General features: G+C 37.7%; 1 protein-coding gene across 2 annotated transcripts in view; it reads left to right on the forward strand.

Annotated features, from left to right (window-relative positions):
- CYB5A (cytochrome b5 type A) overlaps positions 1-21761 on the forward strand; it is a 43053-nt gene extending 21292 nt beyond the window's left edge. The window contains exons 2-5 of one of the 2 annotated variants that reach the window (XM_077135238.1): positions 12000-12128; positions 13675-13704; positions 18085-18119; positions 19872-21761. In XM_077135238.1, coding sequence (XP_076991353.1) covers positions 12000-12128; positions 13675-13704; positions 18085-18119; positions 19872-19950 — 273 coding nt within the window. In that variant the 3' untranslated portion in view covers positions 19951-21761. The remainder of the gene's footprint in view (positions 1-11999; positions 12129-13674; positions 13705-18084; positions 18120-19871) is intronic. The other variant, XM_077135239.1, reaches the window with a different exon arrangement.
- Positions 21762-25014: the final 3253 nt, after the last annotated feature.

Raw genomic sequence — 25014 nt, forward strand, 5'->3', positions numbered from 1 at the left:
AGTTCATCCAGGCCATCCATTGGAGTCATCGGCTTCGCAGCCTGCCCTGTGGATTTTGGACTCTGCATTCCTACGGTCACGTGAGACACTTTCATAAATTTTATATTTGCAAGTGTTCCCTGTTGATTCTGTTTCTCTAGAGAACCCTAACTAATACACTTATTTTCACACCAAAGACTGTATGTGAATGTTCATAGACACTTTATTGGTAATAGGCAAAGCACTGGAAATATTCTTCTGTGGGTGAATGGTTTGAGTGGTTAAAAAAAACTGTGGTACAGCCATCTAGTGGAATATTACTTAGCAGTGAAAAGGACAAAACAACTTGAATAGATCTCAAGAGCATTACATTAAGCAATAAAAAAGACAATCTCAAAAGATTGTATATGTGTGTGTGTGTGGGGGGGTGAGTGTGTAAGGGTCGTTCAGTGAAAGAATTCTTGCCTGCCGTGCCGGAGACCCAGGTCGATTCATGGCCTGTGGTGCACTTCCCAAACAAACAAATCAACAAAAACAAGCAGCAAAAAATTCAACAAATGGTGCTGCTATAATAGGATACTCACATGGGAAAGAGTGAAATGTGACTCTGCCATACAGCATACAAAAAACAAATAAGATTATATATGGTATGATTCCATTTATATAACATTCTTGAAATGAGAAAATTACGGAGATGAGGAACAGATAAGTGGCTGTCAGGGATAAGGAAAGAGGAGGGAGGATGTAACTATAAAAGGGCAGTACATAGGAGTTCCTTTATTATATGGGGTAGTTCTGTATTACATGACTCTCTACATGTGATAAAATGTCATCAAACAATACACAAAAACAAAATAAAGAAACAAAATGCATGTTTGCAAAAACCAGTGAAATCTGATTCAGGTCTGTAACCTAGCTAATTTTGCCGTGCTGATTAATTTCCAGATTCTTATAGTACACTAGAGTTATGCAAGATGTCATCCACTAAGGGACTCTAGTTGATACGACTTAATATGAGTTTATAACTATTCCATTTAAAGAGTTAAACAAAAACTTTACTGTCTCTCTGTCTTGTACATGGTTAAAGACAAAGTCTGTTTGATGGCCTTAAGGGTCCACATAACTGGGTACTAGTGACATCTGTGATGATTTCATTCCCTACCACCTGCCTGGCGCATTCTGCTTTGACCATACTGTCATGTTTGCTCTGTGAACATGCCAGGTCTCTTTCACCTCATGTCTTTTGCCTCTGGAATGTTCTTCCCTCTAGATGCCTACATGGCTCATTTCTTCATCTCCAGGTATTTATGAAACATCACCTTCTCAGCAAGGCCTATCCTGGCCAAGCCTATTTGGCATTGAAAGTCCCTCCATCAACCCTGTGCACTCCTGAGCCCCATGACCTGGCTCTATTTTTCTTTGTTCTTTAGGATATATAACTTTCACCATGATGCATAATTGACTTAGAATGTTTATTGCTTAACTACCTCCCTCTACTAGGATGCTAGAATGTGTGCTCCATGAAGGCAAGAAATTTTCTGTTTTATTCAGTGATATCTCACAGCTCCTAGAACAATGCTGGAACATAGGAAGGATTCAATAAATATTTATTTAAGGGGAAATAATTAAAAGTTTGCAAATATAAAATCTTAGAAAACTGGTGCAGAATGGTGATTGAGCTTGAATAATTTCCTGACACTTGTTTTTTTTCTCCTTGCTATCACATGCATGTTTCAATCAAATTTATTCTTAATGTTAGACACAAAAGGGAAAAGAGGGGTGCATGGGTTATTCAGTGGTGTAATGCTTGCCTTCCATGAGGGAGACTTGGGCTCAATTCCCAGGCCGTGTACCTCACCCCCCCAATAAAAAAGGGAAAAAAGACCTAGTGGGTGGTCTGTTGATGGGGAAGGAGGAAAGATAGAAATGGTGCCTGTCAATCCTCCTTTTCTTGGCCCTCTTCCACTGGGCTCCCAATTTTAGTGACTTTGCTTATGCTGAGGAGGAACAGTGCTTGAGTTGGATTACAGAGCAAAATGTACACTTGTATCTATCCCACCTGGCTAGGCCCAGCTCCATGCTGTTCTCTGCTCTTGACCCTCGGAACCAGGTCTTTCCCTGGACCCTCCCATCTCTCCCCTCCAAAGTCATGACATCAGAATTGGAGGCCTAACCCTTCAGAGGCCACTTAATTCCTTTACTTATTTTACCTAAGAAGACTAGTTGGGTAGAATTCAAAGTTTAGTAGAATTCAAAATACTGGTCAGGGCATACTGATCAACTATAAAATAGTCTTTGATTCATAGTACATTTTGGACCAAACATTAACTGTCACAGCTCTAAAAAAAATTAAGGTGATTTTTGCTTCTCTTTTTTCAGGTAGAGAAAATCGTAGCAGCATTCTATGGGATAATTGCCAGCACCAAGCCGGCATTTCTTTTACTTGTCCTCATTCTCACTGAGGGTAGGTGACCATATGCAGAATTAGTTCAGGCAAAAGTAGCTCAGGCAGAAAATTTTCATGACCCTTACACATTGTTTCCATTAATTCCATTCTTGTCATTTAATTCCATGCTAAATAGAATCCAGGATAGTTGATTGACTCTCTGAAATTCTCTTGGAGATGGGGGAGCAGTGGTGAGATGGAGAATCTTTTGGTGTCTATTGCTGAAATTGGCCTTCAGCAATTTCTTAGGGCCTCCTCTGTGCCAGATACTGCACACTGTTCATTGTACTGTGAGGTAAGGTGGGTTGTGGAAGAAAGGAAGAAGTTAAGGTAATATTACTGTGTACCTATTATATGTCAGGCATTCTACCAATTATATTATTTAATCTTCACCACAGTTTAAGTGGGAGATGCTTTTTTTTCTGTTGGGGAAGTGGAAGGTCAGAAAGATCCTTCCTCAGTCACTCAGCCAAAATTGGGCAGAACTTGACCTTGTGCTGAGATTTCTCAAGTTTCAAACCTTTGCTTTTCTCATAGCATTGTACTACCTGCACAGAGAAGCTGTAAAAGTCAAAGAACAGACCATAGCTTCCAAAATACAGAATATGATGTGGGACTCCAAGGAGTTTAAAGGCAACATGGAGGTGGGCCATGGTGGCTCAGCAGGCAGTTCTCTATCGCTTGCCGTGCGGGAGACCCAGGTTCGATTCCTGGTGCCTGCCATGCAAAAAAAAGAAAAAAGGGAAAAAGGACAATACGGGTGCTAACTGAAGTTGTCCAGGAGACTTCTCAAAGGTACAGGTGCAGGGGCATGTAGTAAGTGGACCAGATGTGTGTCTAGTGAACCGTTAATACACCGTTTAGATGAATGATATGAAAAAGGGTGATTTATATAGTCAGGAGGTTGTATATTGGGAGGTAATATATACTTACCACTTCTTTTTTTTTTTTTTTTTTTACATGAGCAGGCACCAGGAATCGAACCTAGGTCCTGGGGCATGGCAGGCAAGCATTCTTACCTGCTGAGCCACCGTGACCCGCCCTACTTACCACTTCTTATTTCCTTCCTTACCCCAATACCAAAAGCAAATGAACAAACTCTCAAACAAATGTAAATATTTTGTGCATGGGTAGTCAGCCTGGTTAAACTAAATATCAAGGGCAACCCTGAAGAAGGAAGGATGCCCTAAAAGTATACATGGAGAGGGTTCAGTGGAGAAGGTGGTGGCTGCCAGATGGATACTGCCTGCGGGACACCCTGAAGTAACTGAACTGAGCATTCTGTTAGCAGACCTCAGGGAAGTGGCTTTCTTATCGCTGTCCACAGTGAGAAAGAGAATCGGCCTGTAGTCCGGCAGCCTGATGCCACCCTCAGCTCCTCAGCTTACTTGAGTCTTCCCCTTGGGCAGGTTCTTTCCTTCTGGCCTCTTCACCTCTCAGACAGGGAAGATCATAATTCTGAACTCGAGGGTTTGTTGTTAGGATTGAGTGACCTGAGACATATGCTCGGAACAATTCCTAATACACAGTGAGTATTTCGTATATGTTTATATTAGTATTTGTCATTATTTCCCCCCATATGATTTCTTCAGCTGCTAGAGTGGAAAGTAGAGTAATTGAAAGGTAGAAGGCAGCATAAAGGAGGAGAATCTTTGGAAGACACAACATTCTTCTGGGTGGCGAAATGCAGGTATCTTAGGCAAATACTCGGGGAAGATCTCTTCCCATCCAGCCTTTCCAGGTGGCCTGCGTCCTTACTTACTTGACTCACGTACATTTCCTCAACTGCTATCCACAGCTTCCTGCAGTTCCTCCAAGATGCCATCTTGTTTTCTGCCTTTGGGCCTTTGTGATCTCCGTTTTCTTTGCTGGGTTTGCCCTCCCCTTGTTCACCTAGTAAACTCCTGCTAAATCCCAACACCAGAGCCCAGTCCTCACCTCCTTCGTGAATGCTTCTCTAAGTGAGTACTGTCTCTGACCCTCGCTCCTGAGAAAGCTGCCTTCTCACCTTTGGGCTATGACTCCTGTACTCAGCACTGACTGTGTTCAGCTCTGATTTGGCAATGGGCAGGTTACTGATTCGGCTCTGAATTTTTGAGGATGGGCCATGACCCACCCATCTTGTCAGCAGCAGAGCTTGGCACAGCACTCAGCACATGCTGGAGTGAGTGGACAGGGTCATAATGCTAGCTGGGGGAAGGCACGCGTGGTCCTTGTTCAACCTTTCCTCCCTGAACTTCCAGGTGAAATAGGGAGAAACGATGCAGACAATGATGTGAACCTGGGTGCACTGGGTACAGTGACAGAGACAGATGCCAGCACCTCTACAGTGCCCAGAAGGAGGCAGAATGGACCTTGTCCATTCAGAGGCCAGCACCTTTGCCTTCTTAGAAAACTATGTCCAGAAATGATACAAAGGAAACATTTGGTCAGCCTGTGTTTTTTTTTTTTTCTAAGTCTTGTATAAACATTTCGTTCTCCAAACTCCTTTCAGTTGTTTTCATTTTTGAATTAACTATTGCAAATAATCTCTTTAAGTACATTTTTTGCCTAGTCATTGTTTATGGGTAACCTGCCATTCCTTTTGGCAGTGTTAAGTGAAATGTCCTGTTTAAAACTCCAAAACTAGTGAACTTTTGTTCACATAACATTACATTTAGGTGGAAAGTTTTTGTGCTTTGTTGTTTGCTTGCTTAAGCAAACTCTCCAGGGTAATGACTTGGACATGAGGCAATATTGTGGTGTAATTCTTTATACCCTGTTGGATTTTGTATAGGGACAACCTTGTAACCATGTAAAGCCCTGACCTAGAAGTTGGTGTCTGTGAGTTATGTGGCTATGTGAGTGTGAGTGCATATGTCTTTTGAATCTTTCTTAGTTGGTGAGTCCCCAAAAAGCAAGGAAGATGGCCAGTTTCTAGAAGTTTAGAAGTGAGGGAGACTTTTCTCAAAAATTCTTAGAAAGAAACTTTATTTCAAAGGCTTCCTTTATATATCTAAAGTCATTTCATTTTGCAACAGAAAAATGGTCATCTAATTTCCATGTTAAAAAAAAGAATGACTAAACTGAAAGTCAGAGACCCGAGTTCTGATCCTGCCATGCTCATGAACTGCCACTGTGGTCTTGAGCTTAATTTCTCTGATCTCTGTTTCCCCATCTGTACATTTAGGATGTTCGGTCTCTGAAGGATCTTTTGAACTCTATTAACCTTTTTAAAACTTATTTTTATTTTTTTAAAAATATTTTTATTGAGAAATCTTCACACACACAGTCCATTTATAGTTTACAATCAGTGGCTTACAATATCATCACATGGTTGTGTATTTATCACCATGGTATTTTTAGAACATTTGCATCACTCCAGAAAAAGAAAAAAGAAAAAAACTCATACATCCCATACCCCTTACTTCTCCCCCTCATTGACTACTAGTATTTCAGTCTACCCAAATTTTTTACCTCTTATCCCCCCATTATTTATTAATTTTTTTACTCAGTGTCCATATCCTGGATAAAAAGAGTATCATACACAATATTTTCACCATCACATAGTCACATTGCAAAAAGTATATAGTTATACAATTGTCTTCAAGAATCAAGTCTACTGGAAGACAATTTAGTAGTTTCATGTACTTCCCTCTAGCTACTCAAGTGCACCATAAACTGAAAAGGGTTATCTATATAATGCGTAAGAATAATTTCCAGGATAATCCCTTGACTCTGAAATCTCTCAGTCCCTGAAACCTTATTTTGTCTCATTTCTCTCTTCCCCCTTTTCGTCAAGAAGGCTTTCTCAGTCCCTTGATGCCAGGTCTTGGCTCATCCCAGGTTTCTTGTCCCATGTTGCCAAGGAGATTTGTACCCCTGGGAGTCATGTCCCATGTAGTGGGGAGGGTAGTGACTTGGCTTAGAGAAAGAGGCCACATATGAGCAATAAAAGAGGTTCTCTAGGAGTGACTCTTAGGCATAATTATAAGTAGACACAACTTTCCTTTGCAAGAAAAAATTTCATAGGAGTAAGCCCCAGGATCGAGGCTCAACCTATTGAATTGTTTGTCCCCACTGCTTGGAGAATATCAGGAGTTCCCCAGATGGGGAAGCTGAATATTTCCTCCTTTCTCCCTAGTCCTCCAAAAGGACTTTGCAAATACTGTGATATTCTCTGCTGAAATTACTCTGGGATATATTGGGGCATCACACAAGAAGATATCATGCCCTATTCAAGATTCTGTGTAATAATTATGGTGTTAGAATAAACTGACCATACAAGTTAAATTAGATAACACACTACCCAAAATATAAATTTTGCACCAGATAAACATATCTCCCTTTGGTCTCGCACAGAAATTGAAGTTTTGAAATAGAGACTGCATCATCCTTTACCCTGTATTCTGATTTACCTTAGTCCTATCCAGATCAGCTTCACTCATATCTCTAGTCGAAGTTTGATCACTTTTTCAACTTTTTTTAACAGTTGCTGTATGGGGTAATGCTACGTTTCATAGCTTCAGGTGCTAACTCGGAATCTCATGTGTCACCTAAATACCCGAAGTTTCAGGAAATAACCAGGTTATACACAAATAGCTCACAGTATCTCAGAATTTAGAAATAACAGTTACACCTCCTGAATATATGTGACTGTTGTAAGAGCTTACAATCTAGAACCCTTTACAATAAGCCCCAACTTGATAACCATGCTGATGACTTTAGTTCTCTGAGTCTGTACATTATAGTTAGTCCATATGAGTGAAGAATGCTAATATTTGTCATTTTATTTCTGACATTTCATTCACTGTATTGTCCTCAAGTTTCATTTACCTGATTGCATGCCTCACAACTTCATTCCTTCTTGCTGCAGCTCAGTAGTCCATTGTATGTAAACACCAAAGTTCCCCCTTCCATTCCTTAGCTCTTGTACCCTTAGGCCACCTCCATCCATTGCAATAGCAAACACTGTCACTGTAAACACCAGTGTGCAGATGACCATTCGTGTCCTCGTGTCCTCATTCTCAGATCCTCCAGGTATATACCAAGAAACAGGGTTGCAGAATCATATGGCAGTCCCACTCCTAGCCTCCTGTGGAATCACCACACTGCCCTCCAAGGGGCTGCACCTCTCAGCTTCCTTACCAACAGTGAATAGGATCATCTTTCTCCACATTTTCTCTAGCACTTGCTTTTCTCTGTTCATTTTTAAATAGTTTTATTTGCACATCATACAACCCAACCTAAGTAAACAGCCATGCCTTCGTCACCATAATCTATATGAAGGCGTTTCTTTTTCTTCCACAAAGAATCCATAATCCCCCCCCCCCCCCCCCCGCCCATGCTCCCTGCCTGTTGACATTTAGTTTTGGCATAATGCCTTTGTTACATTCAGTGGAAGCATATTACAATTTTAGTGTTAACTATAGACCCTAGCTTGCATTGATTGTATTTTTTCCTGTATGTCATCCCATTTTCAACACTTGCAGTGTTGACATTCATTTGCTTTTCCTCATGCAGAAACATTTCTATATTTGTAAGTTTAATCATTGTCCTCTTTAGGCACTCCTAAATTATACTGTTTCAGTCTTTATCCTCTATCTTTCCTTCTTGTGTCATATGTGCCCATAGCCCTTCTCCCTCAACCATACTTATATTCATTTTCATTCAGCGTACTTATGTTATTGTGCTACCATCAGATAGTATTGTGCTATCCATTTCTGAATTTTTAGTCAGTCCTGTTGCACATTCTGTATTCCTTCAGCCCAAATGCCCAATCTCTGCTCTCTCTCTTTTTTTTTTAATATCCTGATAACCTGTGTTCTTAACATTAGCTCTCACAGTTCACTTATTAATGTTAGTGAGACCATACAGTATTTGTCCTTTCATTTCTGGGTAACTTCACTCAGCATAATGTCCTCAAGGTTCATCCACAATGTTACATGCTTCATGACTTTATTCTGTCTTACAGCTGCATAATATTCCGGCGTACATATATACCACAGCTTGTTTAGCTGACTTGTCTGTTCATGGCCATTTGGGCTGTTTCTGTCTCTTGGTAATTGTAAATAATGCTGCCATGAACATTGGTGTGCAAATGTCCGTTTGTGTTCTTGTCCTCATGTCCTCTGAATAGATACCTAGTAATGGGTTTGCTGGACCAAGCTAAGTATAATTTTTTAGCTTCCTGAGGAACTGCCACACTGCCTTCCAGAGCGGTTGTACCATTTTATGTTCCCACCAACAGTGGATATGTGTGTCTCTTTCTCCATATCCTCTCCAGTACTTGTCATTTTCTGTTTCTTTTATAATGGCCATTCTAGTGGGTCTGAGATATCTCATCATGGTTTTGATTTGCATTTCCCTAATAGCCAGTGAAGTTGAGCATCTTTTCATGTGCCTTTTAGCCATTTCTATTTCCTCTTGACTGAAGAGTGTTTTCTCATGTCTTTTGCCTATTTTTAAATTGAGTTCTCTGCCTTTTCTTGTTTAGTTGTAGAATCACTTTATATATTCTGGATATTAAACCCTTATGTGGTATGTGGTTTCCATATATTGTCTTCCATTGTGTACACTGCCTTTTTACTTTCCTGACAAAGTTCTTTGATACACAGAAGTTAAACTCAATTAACTTTAACTATCCTTTTTGAGACAAGATCTCCAGCATAGCTATATGCCTCTGATGTTAGAGCTCACAGATAGAGGACAGGGGGACTTTTTCGGGAAGTTAAAAGTAGTTTATTATTGTAGCTGGAGCTTGTGCTGATCAGAGGGGAAGGGAGGGACTTGAAGAGGCAAGATTGGTGCCACTAACTAGTTCTGGTCACCGTTTGCTTAGGGCAGTGTTCTGCAGATCTGGCCTTTCTGCCTTAGAGTTCTCTGTCAGTCTTTCTGGCCTGGTGATGAGAGTCTCGCCCATCAGACTGTCCTGTTCAGGAACTCCCAGGAGTCCTTCCTGTCTCCCTCGTCATGCCAGCCATCAAGGCGCTGCATAATTTGGTCCAATTCTAACCATCTGGACTTAACATATTTTGTTTTATTCAAACTAATCTCTTCACTGTCCCCAAGCAGCCAGTAACCATTGATCTCCATGTTCAGGCTCTGCTGGAACTTATTCACCTTCATTTGCCTGTTCAATTTATCCCAAATTGCACTGTCCTGAAGGCGCCTAGATTAATTTTTTAAAGCTCATAATTTTCTAGACTTCTCTATTTAGCGAACAGTCAAGATCCACTTAGTATTTCTGTTTGTTTAATGTGTGTGAGGACAGATGCCCTAATTTGGTTTCAGGTCTCTTGGAACTGTGTATTTTTACATCTTTTATAGGCCTCCGAACATCAGTGCCTGACATGGTAATTCTTAATTAAATGATTCATCTACTGATTAGTACCAGGCTCAGAAGAACTCCAAGTAACTGTGTGTGAAAAAAAGAGAAGTATATCCGTCTTTCATCAATAAACCAGCTTTGTCCTCTCTAGGCTTGGCATGATTGCTGCTCATGATTGTCCTCAGGGATCCACTGTCTGAGCTCCTTGATCCACTGTCCCATGGGATGGCCCTCAATCTCATCCTCAAAGGCAGTATCCACTTTGCAGGAGCAGAATGGAGGAAGCAATGGAGGGGCAAAGGCGCACACCACTGTTAAGGCAGATTTCTTTAAGGTTCTCCTGACACTTCTGCTTACATGCCATTAGCCAGAATTTAATCACATGGCATACCTAGCTGTGGGTGAGACTGAGGAATAAATAAATAAATTTCCAGCTTATGTTTGAGGGAGGAAGGGAAAGATAGACATTGGGGCAGTGGGGCAAAGAACAGGTTTTGTCCCAGTTAATTTGGTTGCTCATCCACAAGTACCTCTGTTTCATGGAGATGTTGACACTTTCATTGTTGAGAAATTCAAGAGATATTTGATTTGGATACAGGAATTCACCAGTGTAGGTTTTTGAGGAAGGTACGTGAAATTGTCAAAACAATATTTGAAGAAGAGTCTTCCAGCAGCAGTCTACAAGATGGGTAAGAGTGGATGAGGGATTGGAAAGAGGAAGACCAGTTGATGGCTAGGGCTATGACCTAGTGAGAAGCCCTCCTGGGTTTTATTTATAAGAATGTAACCTATCCTGGCAAATGAACTATAAGACCTTATTAACTTTGAAATTTTACAGTTTGTATTTCCAGAGTAGCTAAAATGCAGGAATTCTCGGGGTTAAGGACGATGACCAAGCAAAAATGTTATTCTGAGATAGTCTGAGACTTTCATTTTATGAAGGTATTTTTATTAAAGATGTTTTTTAAACATCTAGCAAAGACAATTCCAAAACAATTTTTACCCATTTTCTTTTTGGTAGAGAATCTAAAAACTCTAAAATGGTTATAGAAACAAACAACAGGAATGAAGAATGGTCCTGGAAAATATTTTAACTAAGTCATCAGTTTCTGACTAAATAGTAGCTACAGACTGCATGTTTGAATCTAGAGAGACTTCAATTTTTTTAGCAATATTTTCTTTCTCAAGATTGTTGCCTTCATGTTAAGAATTTGTTATTTATTAAAATCACCCATATCAGTAGTAGTAGCATCTAATTTTATTTATATTCTAGTTTTATTGATCCATTTTTAGTATACAGTATTAAATATGAAATTGAATTTTCCTGCAGTTAAAAAAAATCCTGGGGCAGGCCATGAGGGCTCAGCAGGCAGAGTTCTCACCTGCCATGCCGGAGACCTGGGTTCGATTCTCGGCACCTGCCCATGAAAAAAGAAAAAAAGAAAACCCTAGATACTATGGAATCTCTAATAATGCTAAAATTTGCTTACTTACCATTTCTCTTTGGCTTCATTCCAAAAATACATGTGAGAAATTGATCTCGTTGTGTAGGCTTTTATAATTCTTGGCCTCTGAACATAGAAAGATAATCCCAAGACCATGCCTTTATTGACTGTACTCACTCTGTAGGTGACACATGATATATCTGCATTATTGTGCCTCCTCCTCCTGTTTCACTATGATACTCCTTTTTTATTCTGTGTTTGGGAATTTGGAATCTTTTATTTTTTTTGAAGAAAGTAATGTGATTTTCATTTTCTTTTTCATGCCTTTGTGCATGTTCTGTATTTTCTACAATGAACTTATGTTACTGTTATGATCAGGGGAAAAAAGTTGAAATGAAAGATACCTATCTATATATTAAATGTATGTGTGTGCATTATACTATACGCATGTTCTTATACATGTCCCTTCCTGAAACTTGATCTGTGGGAATGTGAAGGCAACATTACTAAAGGATTTAAAGTATGTGCCTAATGCTTTTATTGCCATGTGAATAACATGGGGAAATAACATTTTATTATTGGAGAAAGGTTTTATTGCACTTTCCAGAAGGAAATTAAATACCAAGGTTTATATTGGCTTTGTTTCTTTTGATTGATATTTGTTGTTTTAATCTACATTAACAATTTATAATTATCCACTGCTATTTGTGACTTCTGGAGTAGCCTTTAGTTAAATAAACTGACCATTTCCTTTCAACTACATTGCCTGAAAAAATTATGTTTGTTTGTTTGTGTATCCATCCACTCATTCTTTGAACAGCATCCTGGTGGGGAGGAAGTCTTAAGGGAGCAAGCTGGAGGTGATGCTACAGAAAACTTTGAGGATATTGGGCACTCTACAGATGCTCGAGAACTGTCTAAAACATTTATCATTGGGGAGCTTCATCCAGTAAGTACGTTTCTGAGAGTCTTTCTTATTTCTGTTTAAGGTTGGGTAGACCTTATCCAAGTCTTGCATATGTACAAAAGTTTTTAAAAAGCCTATGTACCAGTGCATAGGTAGTTCAGTGGTAGAATGCTCGCCTTCCCTGCAGGAGGCCTGGGTTGGATTTCCAGACCATCCACCCTCCCCCAAAAAAGTAAAAAAGCATATATACGAAAAGCAAAAACAACTCTTTAATTTGAAACACCATTTTTGTCATAAATAAATTCACCAAAAACTTCCTTCTATTTCACTGGCTCCATTTTAACTAGCATCTAAAATCAGAATCGCTAACTCCAAGGCCAGCCTAAAGAGAGTGCTTCTGACTTAGAGATTTTACTGAGCAGGAAATTTTTAACCTGGGGGGTGTGGCAGATGAAGAGAGGGGATGCGATTGTGCCAGAGATAATGGAGAGTGTTGCCCTAGAATAGTTGTTTTTTTTAACCAAAATATTCTTATTAAGAAAGCACCTTCTACTTTCATAAGTTTGAAGATATTTTAATCCTAGAATTGATATAAAAGTTTAAAAAACGAGCACTTTGTCCTTATTTCTCTCACTTTATCCTCAACCTTTGAGAATATTAACTTTGGTTCCGATCCATGGACTGACTTTTGGAAACACCAGCCTAATTCAGCTTTTATATAGTTACAGGTGATAATATGACCTTATCCCTTCTGTGGCAGTTTGAAATGACTGCCGAAAACTTGACTAGTCTGTCAACCTCAGTAAGAGGAATATGATTGCTGAAAACCCTTGGTAAGAAGTAGCCAAGTTCTCTGAGCACCCAGAGTCCCAAGCTACCCCATGTTTGTGCATTGAGTCATTTTCTTCACCCCTCCGAAGCACTTGGGCTGTTTCTCAGAGCTAGTCTCCTCCTTCCTGCTGTTCTTGCTCATAGTATGTGACAAGTACCCAACCAGTGGGTGGCTAAGATGCTGAATGGAAGGAGAAGCACTCTAACAAGGAAAAACATTATAGGCACATAGCATTATTCCAAGTGAGCAAACAGAGCTATTAAAAAACAAAACCCATATGAAAAGTGTCATCGTGTGTAATTGGTGCTTCTTGTAATGACTGAATGAACTAAAAGGTTAAAAGTAGTTTGTGACCCTACTAGGAGAGATTGCAGGAATTTACTGAGAATATCACAAAAATAAGGATATCTGTGCACATGTAACAAAAGGCATATGAGAGGAAAGGAAAGAATCATTAGGTCTTCAGCTGCCGCTTGGAATTCAGGATCATAGTCCAAGCCTAATAAGTGTATATGTATCATCATATAAATAGGATATTGATGGATGGTATTCTAAAATTTAGAATTCTAAATAGAAAATACCTCTTGGTACCTAATTTGCTGTTTTTGCAATCAAGTCAGATCAAACTTTGTGTTTAGCAATTTAGAAAGATGAACCTGAAATGGTAATTACTGAATAGTATTTAAAAAGAAAAACCTCAGTAACACTAAGTACCACTTTTAAGGATGTTTTCTGATTCTTTAATGTGCCTTACAGGATGACCGATCAAAGATAACGAAACCTTCGGTAAGTGTGACCTCTCAAATATCTCAGTATAGATACCTTTATTTACTTTTATATCAGTTATCTGGCTCAAGTTTGTTCTTGGTAAAATGAGCATGTAACCTGTTGGTATGACAAAATCAATACTTGTATGGGCCAGTCAGTCTATTTTATTAGGATAACCTTGTGTGTTATCACGTTCAATTCTTAAAATACTTTTTTTGTCATAATTATCAATAAATATTTTTGATCACTACTTTTTTTATAACTAACTTTGTGCTTTCGGTATGAAAGATCTAATACAATCCTTATTTTCAGGAAAACTTAAAATCTGATTGAGTAGCAGTCTTAACTACTTTCTTCTTTGAGGATACTACCCATGTCTTTATCTTTATGACTCTGGGACAAATCATGTGATCAATAAATATTTGTTGGATAAATTTAATGTTAATTAAATTAAATAACTTTATGTTATGTTTGTCCTTAGAAAAGGAAAATAACTCTAGTAATTCTAATTTTAAGTAATTCTAGTACTCTCTGAGCTGACTGATCGCGTGACTTGTATTTGACGATAAATCCATAGTAAGAATTGGTGAGGAAAGCCGTGCAGTGGTTAGGCAGTGTGCCTGAAGAGTCTGTGTAGGCTAATTAGGTCCTGGCTTGTATTTAGCAGAAGACTATGGAGGAAAGTTTTGCTTAAAACAAGTAACAGAAAGAAAGGAATTTTTCCATTTGGGTTTATGCTCTTGGTTTAAATAGAGTGCAACAGCAAGACCTCACTGAGCTTGTACAGCTGAGGTTTTAAGAACTGCTAAATGCCTTTTACTACCTGTTGCTGACAAGATATTATCTTTAATCTATAACAGAATCAAAGCAGTTAATCCCATAATTCAAGCAATGTTTACTTCAGTACTTCAGCACCCCAAATAGTGTAAGAGGAATCTTGTGTGATACTGTCTAGTGAAGAGCATTTTCATTTATGTTCTCTCCTTTCCCTGTTCAGAAAAGCTTAAGTTCAATGTTGATGATAGTGGTACTGCCAGAAGATAAAAGAGGGACTTCAGCATTTCAGTTGCCTCTTAGGAGCCTTGTTGCAGTTCATGTGACTTTATAACCTTTTTTGAGACAGTTGAAATTCTGTGATAAATGCAATTTTTGTTTTTTCCCTGAAGTCTGTCATGGAAAATACTTTTTTTTTTTCTGTCATTTGTTCAGTATAAACCTTGGTGTAAATCATTTAACTATAGTAAAACAATAATATGTGACTCATCTAACCTTAGATCCACTGCAGTCAGATCGTAGCCCAAACCAGAAAGGCTACAAGCAGAAGGCATCATTTAAAAGAGAGATTAGGGCTAGGGTGATAAGTGTGTCTGTTACCAAAATCACTTTAATTTTGAGGTCCAAGTTCATTCCCTTCTTATTGACTTTCAGAACACGTGTGGTATAAGCCATACCATATGTTGTACTAATTGCCCATTACTATAGACTGTTCTCTGTATTCATTTTTCTATTTTAAAGTCATCATTTTAATACATAGAATATTTTGGAAACAGAGTGAGGGCACAAGCTAAAGCCTTCTATCAAGGAAAGCTTTTCTGACAACTTTATGATTCATGAGCCCTCTCTCTGTGTTGAATGCCTTTGGTTTGTTTCATTTTATCATCAGCATTTGATATTTGATCATCTGAACTTCTCATTGCAGTTTTCAGCATCTACTAATTCTAATAATAGTAAATTATTTTTATTCTCTCCGGAGATGTTACAGATTGACCAACTTTTAAGTATTTTATTTAAAAATTTCTGTTTGTTCTCTATTGTGACTTTCTTAAATTAGAGAACTTAAGGGGCATGAACTTGCTGTTTTTCTTAGAAGCCTCAAATAAAATTAAAGAAAGTAAATTAGCACTTTTCTGGAATTGTCTTTATCTCTTAGTTTACCAAAAGAAAGATGTGTCCTTAAATATTTATTTTGTTGTGTGTGTCTGTGTCTGTATAACCATCCATCAATCTCCTGGCTGATAAATGTATCCTATAGTCTTGATTTTTGAAATGTTGCTTGCTTAAAATATGTAGTTGAATTCTGAAATCAGGTGCACCAAAAGTTATTCATTGGAAACTGTCCAAAGGAAAGCATGGTGTTAATTTGTCAAGCTAATTATATTTGTAGATACACAAATTACGCATTTTTAACTAAAGTGTTTATCAAATTTACTTACATGGAGGATATTAGCAATAGTAATACCTTTTATTTGCTGTGGTTTTCAAAGCCTTGCTACATAATTTATGTGGTTCTTGCGTTAGCCCTGTGAAATCAGTATATCTGCCAGTAAAAATAAAGACAGTAAAGTTTGAATGTGTTGAGTGCCTTGTTAGAGTTACACCAGGCAGAACCAGTTGACCTCCCATTCCAGGCTTGTCAGTTCCAGTCTCTTAAGCTTCTTTCAGAGGCTCTGGATTTAATATTTACATCAAATCATTCGACTACTTCACTCCACCAATAGTATTAAGGGAGAAAGTTCTCCAACAAAGGAATGGCTGAGTTAGATGAACTATTAGAGAAGACTTTGATTGCAAAAGCCTTGATAGGTGTTATATATTTTTATTGGAATTTATCATGTACTGATTAATTGTTAGCCTTTTCCTAATTGAAAATGTACCCCCCCCCCCCCCCCGATCATGGAGCAAACAGGTTGTGGTAGACAGATATTTTAATTACACATAGAAACCTGATTTAGACCCTGCAGAGCTTTGGCCTTTAACGATTTCCTTTTCATTCACAGTGATGTGTGGTCATTCAAACTTGCCATAGCCCTCAAGCTTCCTTAGGTTATTGTGCCTAGCAGAGGATCAGCAATCAAAAATGTGTGTGATTTTTTTTTTTCTTTTTTATTCAACACTGCAGAAGATCACTATCCATAGTTGTAGTTATGATATGCTGGCAGTGTTCTAGCATTAGTGCTTTTGGTGAGTACAGTGGAGAGGAAGGGCAGCCTCACTGTGTTTCCGTAGAGTTGTTAGTATATTTGATAAAATGTGTATGCTCCTGCTAGAATATAACAGTGAGTGGATTTTCCATGTTTGCCTTCTGTTTGCTATTTCAAGTTTAACTTTCTAGTATGCCAATATTTTAGTTAACTGTTTCAGTTTCAGAACTGATTATGTCTTCCTACTAATAGCTAATAACTTTCATTGTGTATTTTGATTATTTCCAGTAATCCTTATGTTCATTTTATTTGCATGTACAGAATGTGGAAAATAATCTTGCAGTAGTTGTGAATGATTTTGTAGTCTCTAATATTTAACATTGCATGAAAAGATTATAAATGCGAAGTTGCATTTTTGAATGACTTTTCCCTCCCTCTACCATGTCAGGAATCTTAAAGACGATGTTTCAAGGTTGGTGGGTCTCATAAGCTGCTTTGCTTGCTGTTCCCTGAAAGGTTCCTGTCCTTTCATGGGAATTTCTTGAATATGCTTTTCAGAGTGTAGCTTCGCTTAACAGCAAACAGCACGTTGTTTTGCTGATGCTTTCTTATGGTGTGCTTTGGCTATCAGCAGAGAGAGTGACTGTGAGGGCACCCCAGTTGGAGGCATTACTAATATTTGTGCTGGTGTGTATTATCCGAAGAATGCTTCTTAACAGGTTTTTGAGGTCTTCGTTATTTGGGTATTTGGGGAAGTGTGTGTTTTTCCAGAGTCATTTTTAGTTCACTTTTGCAATACTGTCAAGAGGAGTTTCTCCTGAAAAGTCCTGGATGGAAGGTAAAACAGGCCATAAGTGACAAAACCAGGCCATACTATTCCCTGACGTGCTGTGTCCGCAGTGTGCTGGTGGTAACCACGCGGGGAGTTCTCATTATCATGAGGAGTTAGGGGAGGCTCAGCAAAAGGGGTTTAGGGTGGGAGAGGTGCTTATGACTTTAAATGACAATTCTCATTTTTCATTTTGGTAGACATGTCTTTTGATATACTTTAGGTATACTTCTACTTCATATAAGACTTGAATGAAATAAATCACATTTTTATTGAGCATCCCATTTATGCTTTTGAAGGATGTAATTGTTCTTCCTAAAAATAATGGTGGTGTTGGATGTATGTTTAAATGAGTATCTATTTTTAGTTTTTATCTGAAAGTATTTAGGTGCCTGTTCTGTACAGGGTATGTTATGTAGTAGGTTGATTTTTAACATTTTCTTTCAAGTTATTTAGGTAAAGTAATGCTCTTAAGTCAGTAATAAAACTCTAAAAAAATCTTTTCTTCTGAAAGAAATAGTAGAAGTAGGCATTTTAATGAAATGAAGTTTGTGATATCATTTTCCCTTCCAATGTTTTTAAAACAGAGTTTTGGTCAACTGAATATTCAGACTTTTAACTGCCTTTACTTTTTCTTTTGTGTTTCAGGACACTCTTATTACAGCTCTTGATTCTCATTCCAGGTATGTTGTTCTGTCCTTTGAAAAGCATTATTGGAAGGCTCATAAAGTCAGAATTGTTCTGGGCTTCATACCTACCTGAGCACTATATGGTGCTTAATTTCCTCCAAATCCCTCTCAGTGGCAGCCCAGGCTGTGATTGGCACGTGCCCAGCACCATTGCAGGTGCCCAGGCCTAAGCTGTCAGCAGGCTCCTGAGCGCCCACCCCATCCTCAGGAACAAACGGGACCAGTTGCATCTCCTTTGTTCCCCATAGTCCTTCAGATGGTCTGTCCTATGTCTTACTCAATCCTTTAATCTCCAGGCCAACATTCCATTTCCTTCCTTGTTTGGTGTGTGCTGTTTCTTAAACTGTAGAGATTATATTTCCCTAAGCATGGTTCAGTTTTCCTTTGTCCCTTTTATAAGTTGAACACCATAAAATTGAACCCAGTAATTCAAGTGTAGCATAAATCACTTGTTCTGGTCCTAGGTTTCTTGACTGTGGTTTAAACTCATATCACTCTTTTTGGCAGCTCCAACCTATTGACTTATATAATAGCTGCCTTTTGAGAGGGGTCACCGTGTAAAATCGAAGCTCAAAACCCACACGAGCTGCCTCTGCTATTTCATCCTGTCAGATTTACATGCCCTGGTCTGTTTGTGTTCTGTACATTCCTGCTCTTCAGGCCATGCCTCACCTTACTTTCACTGGCATGTGGGTTTCTTTCTAAACAGAAACTAAAGAACCTCCCTGAACCCCACCAAGATGAAAATTAATCTTGTAATCGTTATGAAATATTAACCTTTATATTGAACTTGCTCTTTGAACAGGTGTAATGATGCATAAAGAATATTAAAGATAAAAAGTTTATGACAGAAAATACATTTATACATAGGTATCATCCGGCTCTATTCAGGTTCTAAACCTGTACTTTAATTTCTTTTTGCAAGAAATCATAATTTGCAAGAAATCTGAATTGATTATCTTCCCAGCTTTGTCTCTATTTGATCCATATTCTGTAGTTTATACTAGATCAGAATTCCTTGCTTTAGGATCAAGCCATGTGCAAATTAAGGATATTTGTGAATTTAGATATATGGACCACAGAGTAAGTAGTTTGGGAATCCCATTCCCTAGCACTTGAAATCTCCTGAACCCAGGTTGTCAAGATGAGGTTTTCAAACAGAACAATGAACATTAGAGCTGAGGTGCTGGGAGCGGCCTTAGGTAATCATGTGTTTGGTTCAGTCCCTGTGTTGACAGCTAAAGGTACATGACTCTGCCCTTAGCCATAGAGCATGCTGAGAGCTCACCTAGAATGAGAGCCTTACTCTTCCAGCTCTCAGTTTAGTGCTATTTTTCGTTCTTCATTAATGTCTATGTACATATAATGCCTATAATGTATGTAATTAAATATGTAAAGAACATTCACTTTTGCTAACTTGTGCTCCTTTAGATAAAGTGCTATTCCTAGGTAGTGTAGATTGGAAAAGTGATTCAGGGCTTTTTGTGTAAAGTTCATAGACCTAGATTTAAGTGAAACCTGCATGATCATTCGCTTTCTCACAATGCCAACAGGGTAAAGCAGTTGCCAGAATTCTAGGCTAGGGCATGTCTTATATTACTTTTGACAATTCAGAATTATCTTTTCAGCCACATATGTTTATTGTGGTGAGGAAAAGATGCCGTGGAAATTTTTTATTGGGAAGAACAAACATTTTGAGTTCCTCACATCAAATGTCACATCATGGTTGGTTCACTTTCTCTCTAGCTGGTGGACCAACTGGGTGATCCCAGCCATCTCGGCACTGATTGTAGCCCTCATGTATCGCCTCTACACAGAAGAATAAGTGCTTTCTCAGATGCCAACCAGAGAAGAGGCTGCTTTAAATGAGGGCAGAAAGAAGCCAGGACAACTGTCTCCTTCAGTGACGGAAAGAAACCTTCACCTGAAAGATCATATTAATATGTCTGCTTAGAAACAAAAATCAAACTGTTCTATTCTTTCAACTCTTGAACTTTTCTTTTAGAGTGTGTCTCTTTATTCATCATCCTTATTTTGATGTTACATCAATATGTAATTTACTTATTGAGCTGGATGTGATCTTTAAAAAATGTGTCTGGCTTTAAAATTATATCACCATATTTGCCTGTCAACTTGTTATAGAACTGTCTTTAATTTTTACAATCTCAGATTATTTAGCAGAATCATTTAATGTGCTAATCATTCAGACCCAAGCAGTATATATGATATGAGATAAGGTAATGGCCTTAGGATCTTTTCTTGCACTTCTTCATATTTGATTGAATAGGCAAGTATTACCTACTTCAAATATAGTTTGTTTTTCAAGGAAATTAAAAAAAAGACCAGAAATTATAGCTTAGAGACATCTAATAACTGTTCTACCTGAAATAAATTGGTTTATAGGACACATAAAAGAGGCACCCTCTCTTTCATTAAAAAACACCAGCAATCTGTTGGCTCCAATATGTACATGCCGTCGTTAACACATACAAAATAATGGGTAGGTCGGCAGCTAACTAAGGAAATGATCTCTAAGATCTTCACCTCTGTATTTTGTTACTTATGCATTAAGTCAATTCACTGTATGATTCCAATATGACATTCTAGAAAAGGCAAATTTATAGGGACAATAGATCAATGGTTGCCAGGTGTTAAGGGGGAGAGGAGGATGAATAGGTGGTGCACAGGGAGTTTCAGAGCAGTGGGACTACTCTGGAAGATAATGTAAAGGTAGAGGAATGGTACTCACATTTGTCAGTACCCACAGGACTGAACATGACAGAATGAACCCGAATGGAAACTATGGGCTTTAGTCAGTGACCATTTATCAGTATTTGTTCAATTGTAACATATACTACCCCAAACCAAGATATTGATAATAGGGGAAAGGAAGGAAGCTAAAATAGAAACTCTGTAATTTCTAGGCAATTTTTCTATAAACTTAAAACTAAAATGAGAGTTTATTATTAAAAAAACAGCAATATAAATACCTGTGAACTAGGAGAGGCCATTGCAACTGTCCATTCTCTCAGCTTGAAAAATGTTCTACTGAGGACCTTAGTTTTGCTGGGTCTAAAGTTTTAAAAATTCCTCATTTAGAAGCACAAGCTTTCTGTGTATTCTTCCAAGAAAATGTTGACTCTAATTTGTGAGAAAAAAAAAACTAAAACAAAAAACAGCAAATTTAAAGGAGATCGTGAGACATTTAGCTGAGGGTGTGAACCACAAGGAATTCTGGTAGACTATTTTCTCATTGGTAGCTCTGGCTGGACTGGTTAAGGAATCTGGTCTTCCATTTGTTCTCTGCTTTGTACTTTTTTCTTTAAAACGTGTAACCTTGAGGAATGAACATATTAGATTATAAGTACTTTGTAGTTAGTTATGATTATGCATGCTTCCAGTCGCAGGTTAGCTAAATGGTGAACAACTGCATTCTTCAGAAAGATCTAAAGCACATTAGAGAGGAAGTTACAGAGGATAGATTTTCATATTGAATGACATGCATTTTCACTGCCTTTGTCACTGAAAGAGAGAATGTTGTAGGGGTAGGAGTGGGGATGGGTACTGTATTGGCAAGTGAACAATTATCTTGCAGAACAGTCTTTTCAAATATTAAAATACATACCTGGTACAATATTATGCCTCTTATAATGAATTTGAAGTGGAGTGCTTTGAAACATATACCTATGAGGTTTAATCATGTCAGATATTCAATCTGTTGGCTCCATCATGTACGTGTTGACACACGTGATAATGGCTAGGTCAGCAGCTAATTGAAAAAATGAGCTCTAAGATCCGCACCCCTGTATTTTGTTCCTTATACATTAAGGATACCCATGTCAGGTTGCTAACGTTTTTCTTCTGGGAGGAACAGCAGTCAGTTAACTGCTCAAAACATCCTTTGGCGGGTGTGTCTGAGAAATGAACGAATTGCCAGAGGGATTTGTGCTTTCTCCGTGCGTCTGTCATCTGAAGTACTTCAGCAGCCACTGCTATAAAACTTCACTAATGTTGAGCAGATAACATGTTGCCATGATGGGGAGATGAAGCTTGTGAAGTGCAGTAAGTTTTCTTAAGTGAGCATACTCAGGTTTTAAAATGATAAGTTTAAAGTTTCTTTAACTTTAAAGCTGAGAAGTTTCTTCTTTTGGTTAGTTTACTATTTATATCTGCAGAAACTTTAATTTTGGAATTGGTTTAGTACACTAAAGAAAATAATGTACTCTAGAACATTGTTAAAAGTTTCATTATAATCTCATTATGGTATTAATGAAACTTTAGAATATAATTTAATATGCTATGATTATAATTTGTATAGTTATTGTATTTATAGGTGATATTGCTGTAATTTTTTTACTGACATTTTTGAGCTCTTACTGGCTGCAAAGCACTCTCACATGATTTAAATGAATAGTATGATTTTATTCTCAAAATTACTGCACAGTTCTCATTTTGCAATAGCAGAGCTGAGATTTCTGCTCAGTCTGTGTGACTCCAAATATGCTGACTTGGACTGCAAGAATCCCTATGGGCTCATGTGCATGTTGACTGACTTCCTGCAGCCGTCCAGCCCTATACCAGGTACTCTGCAAGAAAGCACTGCAGTGGGGACAGGGCATTTGGCCAGAGTTTGGCCTATCTTCAAAAAATGCACCTTCCTGAGAGAGACTTGTCAAACAGTAGTATGAAACTTTTATTGTGATACCATTTATTTATGAAGCCTCTCAGCTCTAAAAATAACATTGTTGATTCTTTCATGAAGATTGAAAGTCTTGGTAAATATTTTTAAAAATATTGTGTAACATTTTTGTACAGTCACCATCAGATTGTAATAGGCATTGCTCACTGGTTTTAGAAAAGGTTATGACCCTGAACGCTGCTGATAAGAAGATAGCAGATGCAAGGTCATCACTGCGGTTAGATTACTTCTTCACACCCACAACCTACTGAATTTAGTAGGGAGCATGAAATTGGCAGGTCTTTGTTGAGTTATGGTACAAATGGTGACAGATAAGATATGCTTATAGGATGAGTCCACAGATATTTTGAAAATTCCGATTTAATAATATACATGCACTATTAGGGCAAAGAAAATAGCAATACCACCAAGATTAAGAAAAGCAGAAACCATGCCTAGGAATACAACTGTTAAAGAGATTTCTCAAATCCTTGATTTGTTTCTCTTGACTGGATTTGCTCTTAAGTTGAACAGAGGCTGGTGTTTCCACAGGTGTGTCTCTTGCGGTACCTGGGCAGGTAGGAGAGCCTGGTGTTCCCACAGGTGGGCCTTTGGGCTTCACGGGCAGCTGGGTGAGCCATCATGTTTTCCTGTGTTTTAAGGCTAATTTGAATTCGGGAACACTGTTTTTCTCAAGTGAGCTAGGGCTCCTAAAATTCAATCCCAATTTGCATAGAGCATTAGATGTTGCCATTTAATTGTTATTTGGTCCAAAACTTGTAAAAGTGGTTTACAAAGAAATAGGAATCAACTTTTTACCTCTTATGGCACTCAGAAGTAAAATGGTTTTGTGGAAATGTGAATTGGCACATTTATTTGAATTGGCAATGAAGTCATGCTTTTTCTTAGAAAAATTAATTCTGAGTTCAGTGGTACATTTGACAGTGAGGTCTGACTTTGCCAATAAATTATTTAGAGGACATTTTCCAGATAGAATGAGCTAACACACATCAAAGTTTTGATGAAAATATGACTCAGATTTTGAAAATAATATTTCACTTTTCCTTATCTGATGATTAATATGTTGGAATAAGCAAGATACAGCTCTGAACAAGTATCATCTGTAATTAATTATTTGCTAAGTCTTGGGGAAAACTTTTTGGTGCCCTTCCCAAATGAGGGGGTGAATGCCTTGAGTAACTGTCTTTTAAAAGGATTTGCTGTCCAGTTACTCAAGACATCAAATCCTTTTAAAAGACAGGTCATTTCCTTTTTTTTTATACTTCCAAAAAAATATTGTAGGAGAATCTACTTGAGTGTTCACACAAATAGTTATAAACATTTGATGCCACAATGCAATTTTTTTGCATATAATCTTGATAGACTTTAAAACTAAATTGAACTTAGCAGGAAAGTCCTCCACATTATTTATAAAAATAATAAAAATAAAAATGAAAACATAAATATAAAAATAAAAAGCAGTAGTAGGATTGATAACTCTAGCATTCATGAAGGATATTTGAACTAATTTTACAAAGTTCTATTTATCTCAGTAAGATAATTTCCAATAATATTTTCTTTTCAGATTTAATAGTTTATCAAAATCTGCAATATATTAATGTTTTTCTCAGGTGGGTACTAAAAACTAATGAATAATACAGTAATTACTAATAACGAATTAGATTTATATTTTAAACGCAAACCAGGTGTCTACAGAAAACTGAAATTAAAAAAATATTTACTAATATGTCTGATGTAGAAAAGTGTGATAGGGTAATAAAAGGTTTACAGTCATGAACTTTTTTATTAGAATACAGTTCTGTGGAGAAGAGAAATGGAAATGTAATTTCAAGGAGGAAAAGAAGCTAAACTTTTTGTCAAGAAAAATTACTTGTACAAAATAATGATGAAAACTACTCTGATATTTAAATTATGCTAGAGTGATATTTCAGTATTTTAAACAATTATTTTTAAAATTCTGTTAAGATATACATAAAAATTATTTTAACCATTTTTAAGTGAACAATTCTGTGGCCCTATTGTACATTGACAATATTGTGTAACTTTAACCGCTTTTCTACCTCTAGAATATTCTCATCCAAAACAAACTCATACCCCATTAAGCAACAGCTGCGCATTTCCCCCCCACCTTTTGTAACCATTATTCTGCTTTGTGTCTATGAATATTCTTATTCTGAGTATTTCATATGC

Source organism: Tamandua tetradactyla, chromosome 18 (genome assembly GCF_023851605.1).
Source record: "Tamandua tetradactyla isolate mTamTet1 chromosome 18, mTamTet1.pri, whole genome shotgun sequence".
Classification (NCBI taxonomy): domain Eukaryota; kingdom Metazoa; phylum Chordata; class Mammalia; order Pilosa; family Myrmecophagidae; genus Tamandua; species Tamandua tetradactyla.